This window comes from Micromys minutus (assembly GCF_963924665.1).
Source record: "Micromys minutus genome assembly, chromosome: 16".
NCBI classification, from domain to species: Eukaryota; Metazoa; Chordata; class Mammalia; order Rodentia; family Muridae; genus Micromys; species Micromys minutus.
This window is the reverse complement of record NC_137985.1, coordinates 10852674-10863983: the sequence shown is the minus strand read 5'-3', so window position 1 is coordinate 10863983 and position 11310 is coordinate 10852674. Positions and strand designations below refer to the sequence as shown.

Here is an 11310-nt window from a genome sequence, read left to right as displayed (position 1 = left end):
AAATTAAACAACTTTTTATAAGCTGTAATAAATTACAGCAAAAAGTTGGGGACAGTGGTTTTTATTTAGGTTAAAAAATATTTATTACAAGCAGATTCCCCTTCCACCATATTAAAAAGAAACTAATGCCTGGTTAGACTCATTTCTAAATCCATTATCCAATAAAGTACCACACTAAGGGAAAGAGACTGAGAAAGTCACAGCTGGGAAAAAAAGAAAACCAAGAAAGTCAAACTGATCCTCAACACGTTAGTCTTTAATGAAGCACATAAAACTGTACTACTTAATGTATTTCTCCATGAACTTTTTGTGAAATTCAGATCGCAGTGTATCGTTTACAAATCTTTTGTCTTTCTTCTGGTCATCTATACCCTTTGCACAGTTCTTAAAAACAACATCATCGTCCCACCTAAAGGGGCAAACAGAAAACAAACCTGTTAAAATTCTATCAGGAGACAAGAGTACAAGACTAAATCATCACAGACGCTCAGTATGCTGTGCCTGCCAGCAAAAGCAGCAGCAGCCTGCTGTGTGAGGCTGTCACCGTAGGAAGGCATCCCTGCCCAGAGCACACAGCACTCTAGTAGGAGCAAGTCTGAGTTACAAAGAAGCATAGGACGTGCTTCAGTAAAGGTGTGGTGCTCTCAGATTTAAAACCCAGAGGCAGGGCCATTTGTCCTGATCCAGACATCATCAGACAGTAAGTGATCTGTTTATTGTGCTTTGTACGGTTTCATAATTGTTCTTATCGGTTACAGCCGAATGATACACATAATGCAAGGAGGAACTGCAGGAATGTAACGATTGAGCTTTATAGACTGGCCTACCTGCTCAAGTGCTCAGAGCAGAGCTCGGGTACATTTCAGATCACATCAAACACACCCACAGGCAGGTGTTACGGAAAGTACCTAACACAGAGCCATCACCTCCTAAATTAACATAAGCCCTTACACACAACAGATATTCACAAGCATGCATTAGGAAGTACACAAGGGAACTGAGCAAAGCTATGTACACTTGTGGAAACTGTCAGTAAATTTGTCTTGATGAAGTACAAACACTAAAAGTTGAACAGCTCAGTGACAGGAATATTTACTCCTGAATCTACAAATGTTTGTTTCATATTCAACATATAATTGATAGTTTCTTTTAACTTACTAATGCTCAACACCCAAACTGACCTGCCCTGCTGCAATGCTAAGATGCGGTCCTCTCTGCAGTTACTTCACTATCCCTAGACCACCATTCCTCTCCTCTCCTAATACGAGGTGATTCTCTTGGCTTAGCATAAGATTTTAAATTCAAATACTATTTATTATGCATTTACTACACACTTATACTGGGCACTATCTAGGTACTGACTCAATCCTTTGCCCATGCTGGCAACTCCCAGATGCATTATTTCCAGCTTAGACAAACTGCAGAGACACACAGGCTAGATTTAGAGGTGCACAGAGCACTCCAAACCTACAGCGCCTGAAACCTGTTTCCTCTTCCACATTCAGCATAAGCCACACTCATCCTCACTCCTCGCCTGCAACTGCTCAGGTCAAATACTTAAAGAGACTGGGCTTGGATAAACTGCTAGTTGTCACCAAACATCTCCTTGACCGTACTACTGCTAAATTTATAGCTGTATAGGTCACTAAGAGCTGTACTTTTACTATGAGTAAAAAGCTGTTATTGAACTTTGAAAGAACCATGGCTGGGATGAGAAAAGAGGCTGGATGAAATGGGGCTGTGGTCATGGAGGGCGGTGGTGGGGTACTGCTTCTTTGCTGGGTGCAGAGGTTAGGCCACAGGGCTCCTCACACCCTCACACAATACCCCTGCTACGGCAGCTCCTATGAGGCAGCCTCATCTAACATCAGGGCACCTCTTCAGCTCTCTACTGTCCTCCTCCTCTCACGGTACACACGAGTTCCTCTCGGGCCCTGACTTTAAGCTTAGCTTTGGTCAGTTAGCACTAGAATCCTGCACCTCTCTCACCATCACTGTGCCTACAGTATACAACTAACTTGACTTCCACACAGCACAGGTTCCTACAGGACCACTCCCTTGAGTGTCAATTTTAGTTTCACTGTTCAGTGACCTCTTATAGAAAACAGGATTTAAGGAAGTCTATATCCTCCACCTTGTGACCTGGATGCATATCTATGAAGACTTATAATTGTACCTTATAATATCAAATATGAATATGGCCATACCAAGTCCCCTAAATCCTTCTAGAAGTGAATTGTGAGGGGTGGTCTTGGGGACCCCAACCTCACATCTCATGTCAAGTTTGTACCTATGGTCAAGGGCACATCAACACTTCAGCCCTCTTAGTTAGACAATCACTAAGCAGAGACTTGATATTATGAATGCATTAAACTGAGTCACTCCACCTCTTTCCAGCTTCTGTTATTCTAAAATCTCACTGGGAAGGTTATCAATAGAAGGTGGGTTCCCAGGAACTTTATATAACACAGTCCACACATACATCAACTCAGTTTAGTACCTTCTCTTAACCTTGAAGTTAGCCTGAGGCTGGGATGGACCAGTAAGATTTAGAAGAGGGTTTCCACTCAGAATGTTTTCCATGCGAATTCTCTCTTCCTCTGCTTTTTGTTCTTGTTCCTGTCAATGACAGAGGAAGACAGTTACTCACTCCACAAATGAATTCAGATGGTACAGGGAGAAGAGATACTTTTCTTTCTCTTTTTTTACAGCAGGGTCTCCAGCAGCCCAAGCTGGCATGGGACTTCCTAGGTAGCAGGGGGGTGGTCCTTGACCTTCTAAGCCAACTTCTGAGTGCACTGCAGGTGTGCAAAAGCATGCCCAGTTTGCAGTGCTAGGGATGGGGTCCAGGGCTTGGCAATGCTAGAAAAGCACTTTACACTGACTCACTCTGCTTTTTGATTCTTGAAAAATGCCAGAAAGATCTTATTTATAAAACTTAAGTGCTTTGCTATTTTTATTATAAATATCTCACCCTTGCCAACATAGTTATTAGCCTCTCTAAACCGGGATGAGCTGAGATACTTATACAAATTAACTTAAGAGTATATTAATAAACATAATTTAAAAACATGTTCCTGAAGAACAGTTTAGCAAGGTTATGTCTCACTTTTTAAGGGGCTACAGACAACATAATCTAATTCTGAGTTACTAACCATGTATGTTTCCATCTCAAGGATTGGTTAGTTATTATTAACTAAGGAGTAATTCCTAAGACAAGACAAACTAACATGAGAAAGATGGCTACATTATAGTAATATGTACTTCTATAAAATACTTTCTGTTCGTATCTTTTATTGTTACCTTGCTCTATTGTTATTATGCCTTTCCTATGTACTTTATAGTTACAACACAGCCTATATTTTCAAAAAGCACTATGTATATATTTAGTGTGCGCACGCATATAAGTGCATAGCACAGTGGAGGTCAGGACAACTTGCAAAACTCTGTTCTCATCATGTAGGGCCCCTGCTAGGCCATCTTGCCCATTCTCATTTGTTTTCAATACTGGTTCAGTTTGGCCTTCAACTTGTGATTCTCCTGCCTCAGCCACCATGTCTAGATAATTTCTTCACTTCAATTTTAACATCAGTTTCTTGAAACTCAAATCACCCTATTTCATTTTAAGAATCAGAAACCCACAATTCCTAAAATTCTTACCTGTAATTTTTGTAGTTATCTGCTAACATAACTTAAATCAAGCATCAATCCCACTTTGCTGTGCTTTGGGGATGACAGAAATCGATGACGTAATAGATCAACAAGAAAGAGTCTCTCTAGAAGTCACTTTAAAATGAACCCTATTTTCCATATAGGTCCCTGATACTCCATTTTAATATGCAAATGTGAACAGTGGTTTTTCCCTTTTACCAGGACAAGTAACTGGTAGGTGAAAGTAAGTCACTTGTGGGAAAACCTTTTATGTTATTGCAGAGATCTTAAAGTCAGAAATTTCTCTTACAATTAGGATCGAGAGCTTTCTTAACGAACAAAGGAACAAATGTGGGCGGGGCAGGGAGCACTGCGGAGCTCAGCAAACGGGCCTGAGTTCAACCCCAAGTTCAGCTCCCAACCCACAGACCTGACTCTTGAAAGTTGTCCTCTGATCTCCACATATGCATGCGTCTACCCCCGAATCCAGCAAAAATAAAACAAAATGTAAAAACAGACATTTTCCAAAGATGCCACAAAACCAGGAGCACAAACACCCACTTAACACACAGCACTGGGAAGAATAGGCAGCTCTTTCCCTACTCACTTCCCAGGTTGTAGGCTAATGGTCAGATAGCCTGTGGGTCACCTCGACACTTGAGAATTACATTTTTTGAAACATGGCCACCCTATTTCTATAGTTACCATGTTGACTTGTGCCCTGGAAGAACAGTAGAACAGATGTGATACAGCTGGGTGACCAGCCATACAAGACTGATTACTAGCTAGTCCTTATAGGAAGTGTGCTAATCTACAACACAGCTAATTAGCTTCAAATGCTACTGTCAGACACCCTCATAAAGCAACTAAGAAAAGAAGACAGGGACAAAAAAAGTGAAGCTGTCACTCAATTCCAAGAAATACCAATACATTCTATAGGGAAATGAGATGGAGCACCAGGAACTCCTAAGACCTTAAGAAATGTGTATCTATCTATCCCCTAAGTGTCAACCAGAAAACTGCAGATAGTTTAGGCATCTATTAGCTGCCCTCTACTGTCATGCCAATGACTGCTGCTCTTGAAAAATTAAAAATAAATAAATTAATTAATATGAGCCATAATTCCCTAGATGGTTAGTGCTAGCCCATAAGAATGCCTTTCCCTGAATTTTTTTTATTCTTGGCTCAAATAAAACCTACACCAAAGCCTGTAACAAAAGCTGTGATACTCTGCTTGAATATGGCGCAGAGGCCTCTACCTTGACGCTTATGTGTTCAAGATACAATGCATCACCACCTTCTCTCAACAGGCCCAGGCTCCTACTTTCCATGTTTCAGCCCACAGAACCAATGTCCCAGACAATGGAGGTCATTTCTGCTGCCAAAACTAATCAAGCCCCTACTAACCTTCCAGATAGCTTTACCAACATCTGATTACCTCTCATTTCCATCTTTTTAAAATGTTTATTTTATGTGCTATTTTCTATGTATCATACACATGCTTGGTGACTAAGACCAGAAAAGAGCACCAGATCCCTGAGAAATGAAGTTACATATGGTTATGAGCCACCATGTAGGTGCTAGGAATCGAACCTAGGTCCTCTTCAAGAACAGTGTTTTTAATAACTGAGCCATCTCTCTAGCTCTTACCATGCAGATTATAGTTCATTTCTTTGCACATGAAGATTACTGAAACAGTCTCAAACTTTTCCAACCTCCTCACTTTTGCCAAAAGCAATCAATCCTGCACATGACGAAGCTCCATGAATCCTTTTGAACAAAGCCCTCACATCCTCAGCATTGCTCTACAAACCTGGTACTCTAGGCCCTCAACTTTCCTGAGGTAGTCTCGCTCTGTATCCCAGGCTGGCCTCAAACTGCAAAACCTTCATGAGCTTCTAGCACTGGAATTCAGCGTACTCTCTTGATTCCTTGAGTTCACTGTTATTTTCCCATGTGGAGGTGAAGAGACTGTGGATATGCTAACAAGTTAGGTGACTTGCCCTGAACTATACAGAACTCAACAATGTTTTTCTTTCTTTTTTAAGACATAAATGTCTCAAAGCAGGCAGGAGACAGGAAGAGAATCTTTATAAACCACATAGACTAGCAGTTCTCAACTGTGGGTCATGACTCCTTTGGGGGTCAAATAACCCTTTCACAGAAGTTGCCTATGACAACTGGAAAATACAGATATGTGCATAGATTCATAACTAGTGAGATTAGTTATGAAGCAGCAACCACATAACTTTATGATTGGGGGGGTCACCATGACATGAGGAACTGTATTAAAGGATGTGGCATTAGGAAGGCTGAGAACTACTACTGTAGACTATCTTTAATTCTGCCATTTAATCAGAAAATCAAACATTTATTCATTTGCTTTTAAACAAGCTGAACATCATAGTTCTATCTGAACTATCTGACAGAAATGTGCTACATAACTAGGGACTGAGAATGCCACTTTAACAGATCTGCAGGTGCTGCAGCATTCAGACATGGTGCGGTGTGAATGCCAACACTACCTTCCTGGCCTGCTCTTCAGCTCTTTCCTTCTTGATCTTCTCCAGCTCTGCAAGAAGAGCCGCGGTATCATCATCATCGCTCTCCTCTTCAAAATCCTCATCTTCCTCCTGGGACAGGTCGTGGTGACCAGGGAGAGCAGAAAGAAAACAGACATTATTCACCTTTCTCACAGAAACTGTACTCACCAAGTCTTTGGAACAAATTTTCCCTAAAGGGAAAAGTACCCAAGTATAATTAAAACCAACAACCAATAAAAAAATAATAAAAACTGAACAAAAATTATGAGTGCTTACTAAAATGTCAACCCCTGATAAAGTACCTTTCATATTTACATGGTCAAAAGGATTTTCACATGGCGATGTTCTAAAACAAGCAATGCTTCACAATAAAACGCATTACTACGTTCAGTGTCTTATCCCTAAAGAGTTAAAGTAGTTTTATGTAGCTCAAAATGACTAAAGTTAGCAAGTGAATATGTGCAAAAAGGGGTGCTGAGATTCCACCAGAAATATTTGGAATGAAAAGCTGATTTCACTTACCGTAAGGCTCCTCATTTTAATAACTCTATCAGTCATCTCTAATGGCTGACATATGTATGTGATCAGATACTACAAGGAAGGTCACTCATGTCTGCTCTGGTGGAGTCAGAAGTTAGTTGTAGCAGACTGACTGCTCAGGAGGTTTAGGTACAAGGCAGGAAAGCTGTGATTAGTAGACCAGCCTAAGCTACATACAACAAAAAATGGCAGTAGCGTTCCAGTGAACATTCATGCTCTCTGCTTGCCTCTCTAATCACTCAGGGGCCTACGAGCACTATGTGTCTAAAAGGGCGTATCTGAGGAAAACAAGGGGCAGCACTGGGTAGACCGCTCAACGGTGCTGTTCACAGGGCACTCATCCTGACAGTGTCCTGTGTAGTTAAAAGTTAAAGCAAGGCAGCACTGACAATGCTGTCAGGGGTGGGCACATCATTTTTCACAGACTGCTTCCACACAGCCCTCCACATTAAACATGTCCTAACAGTCTTTGACACAGAAGAATACTTTCTGTTTAAAAACAATCATACACTTTAAAGTTGACGTCAGTGATATATTTCAATAACATAAAGCCAAAGTGTATTAAAAATTTTTTCAGGAAAACATGATATGCTGGGCCCAATGGCAGAGACCCACAGTTCCAACACCTCGGAGGCTTAAAACAAGCAAACAAACAAACAAAACCCAACTCAAACCCAAAACTAAAAACACATACATCAGTGAGAGGGTCGTCAGCATCAAGGTTGGCAGCAGGAATCTGGTCTAAGCGGGGCTTCTTTGACACTGAAGAGGAAGTTGTATGTTCTGAGGAAAACAAACATTTAGCATATTGAAATAAGTACTAGATTTTAAATAATATTTTAGAAACCTTTGGACAAAAAGAACCCACAGGAAGCATATTGACAGCAGAGATCCACCCTGTGACTGGCAAGTGTCTGATAAATATTTGTTGGTTAACACTAAATGAATTAATGAGTATGCAGACCACAGCATCTCAGGAGACTAGCCAATGCTCACATGTAGTAGAAACACAAAAAGGACAACTGATGCTTCTCTCTAAACTCTTCAGTTACATGGGGAGTCCCAGACAGAAGTCCTCATTTCCAGCTGCTGTAAGTCTAAAGTCTGTTGACAGGAGCTGAGACAATAGGTTTTAAACACTCCAGGTCACCGTTTCTTCTAGTATCAATACATGACAAGATGGGACTGGAATGAACCTTATTATTATCTCTAACCATTTATCAGAGATACAGCTCATAAAAACGTTATTATTCCCAATTACCAAGAGAAGTTTCCACCACATAACTTTGAGACAAACATGAGGGACAATATAGGTACCTCGGGTTGGACGGTCCCTATTTTTTTCCCTGGCGGCAGCTCTCTCTCTCTCTTCCAACTCTCTCCTAAAGTCACGGTTGCGAACCTCTTCAGGGGCGTCCTGTGTGGTTTGTCTTAAGTAGAAAAACAAAACAGAACAGGTGGAAATGTTGCCTTACTTGCCAGAGAAAAGAACTCACGTGGCTACAGCAACCTGAGACAATCCAGAATGTAGCTGTCGCTCAGGAATAAAATGGAAGAGGAAAAGACAATATCCTAATCTCAGAGCTATTAACACACTCGTGGTGTTTCAGTATGACTAGAACAAACAGAAGCACACAGTTTCCTATGATACAATGTCCTGGGCTTTTTAAAACAGTCCATGGAGCACGGGGCTGCAGCAGCAACACTAGCATACTCTTCTCTGAGGTGACTGTCGTGACTAGTGAGTGCTTCATCTACACCCAGCAACTCCTGCTTAACAGGAACGTAGGCTGAAAGAACGTCTAGCAACTCTTTGTAACTCTAGCGCATAATTTTATTTTAAACGTTTTTGAAATCCTTTTCTTGGAAGATTGGTAACAAATACTGCAATTTAGACATGATCATAAGTCACAAGATAAAGGGAAGGCCTCCTTACCTGTACTTGATCTTTGTATGGGAGGGGAGGTCTCTGCTTGAGTACTGCTTGGAGAGCTGACTCAGATCCCCTTCTCCTTTTCCTCTCCCACCTCTTGCAGGTTCAAAAGTTGGTCTGGCCGCGGTTGTCATCTTTTATTCTTCGACAAAAGTAAGCATAAGTCATACTCTCATTTTACAGGTCATTCATAAATAGCTATCCTTCAATCACTCTCAAAACTCTCCCCAAAACTGCTTCAATCCAAGTTTCTAAAAGGCAGGACTATGAAATTTAGGGTGTTTACTATATATGCACTGCTGGACAGCTCTTATTTAGTATAAGTGACTACTAGGAAGGTCTGAGTTTGTGCTCCTGTTTTAGTTGGGTAGCCCTGGGCAAGTCTCCTAGCTTGATTCTATCATTTGTGGAATACTGATACTTCTGTAGTATTATGAGATTTCTGACTCGTAATGTCAGATCTTGGACAATAGTGTAGTGTGGCTTTTAAAATAAATGACTTTAAAAAAATTCTTGTTATCCCACTAGCACTAGGTTCTCTGAGATTTTATTTATTTTCTATGATAGGGTCTCACAATGTAGTTCTGGCTGAACTAGAACTCACAATGTTGATCAAGCTGGCCTAGAACCCTCCAGGGACCTATCCGGGTGACTCTGCCTCTGCACTGCTGGAATTATACGGCATTTATCAGAAACCTCACACTACAGCAAATCACCCAATAAGAAACAAATTTCTGTTAAGGTCACAGACAAACTTACCGAGTGTCTTGGAGTTTGTTTAAAACCCAATGGCATTTACACGGGCCAACATTACCCCAGAATCTTGTTGATTCTATTTTCTTCTCAAGTAGTTACCGAAACATTTATAAGGTTTTGGTAGGCCGTAACTTACGCGATGCTCAGAAAATCGGAACTCCACCCAACCAAACATCAAGAACCCATCCCGAACTGGGTATGACGGGGTACTCCTGTGATTCCAGAGCTTAGGAGGGGAAAGCAATATAGAATCGGGAGTTCGAAGCTAACCTAGGCTACAAGAGAACCTTTTGCCATTTTTAGCTGTCAAATAAGAATTGTAGCCTAACAGGGCTACTAAATCTCCGTTAGCTTAAGCAGCATGCTCAGACAGACCGTGTGGGAAGGAGTTTCTACCTCATCCTACCCCCTATGCTTTTCTCGGCGTCAGCAGCGCCGCGCCGGTGGCCGCCCCAGGTCGGCAGCAGCTCCCGACCGCCATTCCGCCACTGCGGTCCGGACTATCCTCCCGGTCGCGAGGGCGACCCGGCTCCCGGGTGCCACCGGCACAAGGAAACCACTAGGCCGTGCTTACTCACTCTGGCGGGGGTCCGACGCAGCACCTTCGGAAGCTCACTCACGAACCATTGCGACCCTTAACTCCCAGAAATCTCTGCGCCGGGGGCGCCAGCCCCAAACCGGAAGCAAAGTGCAGAGCTTCCAGTCTCTACATCTGGGACTCAGTTAAGACCCGGAAGCAAAATCTTCTCGCTTCCAACGGCTGTGTAGGTGATGCGAACTCCACACCCGGATGCGAATCCGGAGAGTTTTAATTTTTTTTATTTAAACCGTCTTTCAGAGGCTGATGCGGTGACCAATCCGCTGAGACAGGAGAAAAAGGTTTAGTGACGTCACATAGAGGCGGAGTCAAGGCTGCTTAGGGGGCGGGCGTTTGAAACCGGTGCTTGCTTCATAGTCGACCCCAAATATCATCTTGTGCCTTTGAGAACCAATTATTTAATCTCTCTTGCGCCTTTTCCTTTCCCGATCCCCTCCCAGACTCTTTCGTTGCGGTTCTGCGAGGACGGAAGGCGCCAGGAGCCGGTCCGCATCTTGCAAGCGTGAGATCTGAGGAGGGCTTGCCAACTGACCGACCCAACGGCTCCTGCTCCTCAGTAGACCCCGCAGCCTAGGGACTAGAGTTCTCACTTAAGTGGACATGAAGAAGGCGCAAATAAGTACGGGGGCAGCCACGAGCTTTCCAAAGGTACCATTCCTGCGAAACCACTAGCCTCGAAGGCAGGGGTTATAGTCGCATTGCTTGTTAAGATATATAAATATATATACATAGCTATATGCCTTAGGCGTGTAGTGTGAAGGGAGATGCCGTGAGCGTTTATGATAGTGAGAATTTATGAACAGTGGGCCTAACTGCCAGGAGGAGCATGTGGGTAAGATGGCTTCGTCAACATTGTCTTGGTGTCCCATCATTGAGATCCTGGGGATGGCCGATGCTCGATAAAGAGGATTCTGTTCTCCAGTTTATCTCAAGTGGAAGGATCTCCTGAAAGTGGACATTTTAGTTCTTTCCTGTCCTTCCTTTGGAACTTTTAAATGAAGAAAGAGACTTAGAGAAGAACCCCACACCCCTCCCAAATGTGCCTCGCCTGAAAAAAGCTTCACTTTTTTTCTTATGGAAGCTGTGTACCTCTCTCAGCTACATACAAAGGACACTGCTATCATATTAGTGGCTCAAACCCAAAGCTCTACACCCTCTTCCTTTTCACTTGCCACTCTTGCCCAGTATTGTGAAAATTACCCTGAAGTTCCCCTCCCTGTTACCACACGCCTTCAGACCACTGTCATTTTCCTCTTGGATTTGTAATTGCCTTCAAAGGGTCTTTCTAG

The 11310-nt window shown here is 42.5% G+C and overlaps 1 protein-coding gene across 2 annotated transcripts; it reads right to left on the bottom strand.

Annotated features, from left to right (window-relative positions):
- Positions 1–235: 235 nt before the first annotated feature.
- Positions 236–10157, bottom strand: CWC15 (CWC15 spliceosome associated protein homolog). 2 transcript variants are annotated; one of them, XM_080930417.1, is made up of 7 exons: positions 10002–10157; positions 8671–8809; positions 8052–8164; positions 7429–7517; positions 6177–6284; positions 2501–2619; positions 236–409 (listed from the first exon to the last, which is right to left on the bottom strand). In XM_080930417.1, the coding sequence occupies exons 2-7, from the start codon at positions 8799–8801 to the stop codon at positions 280–282; spliced, it is 690 nt and encodes a 229-aa protein (XP_080786543.1). In that variant the 5' UTR covers positions 8802–8809; positions 10002–10157; the 3' UTR covers positions 236–279. The 2 variants fall into 2 exon arrangements, with proteins under 2 accessions (XP_080786543.1, XP_080786544.1); XM_080930418.1 differs by having other exon boundaries at positions 9998–10102.
- Between the last annotated feature and the right edge of the window lie 1153 nt (positions 10158–11310).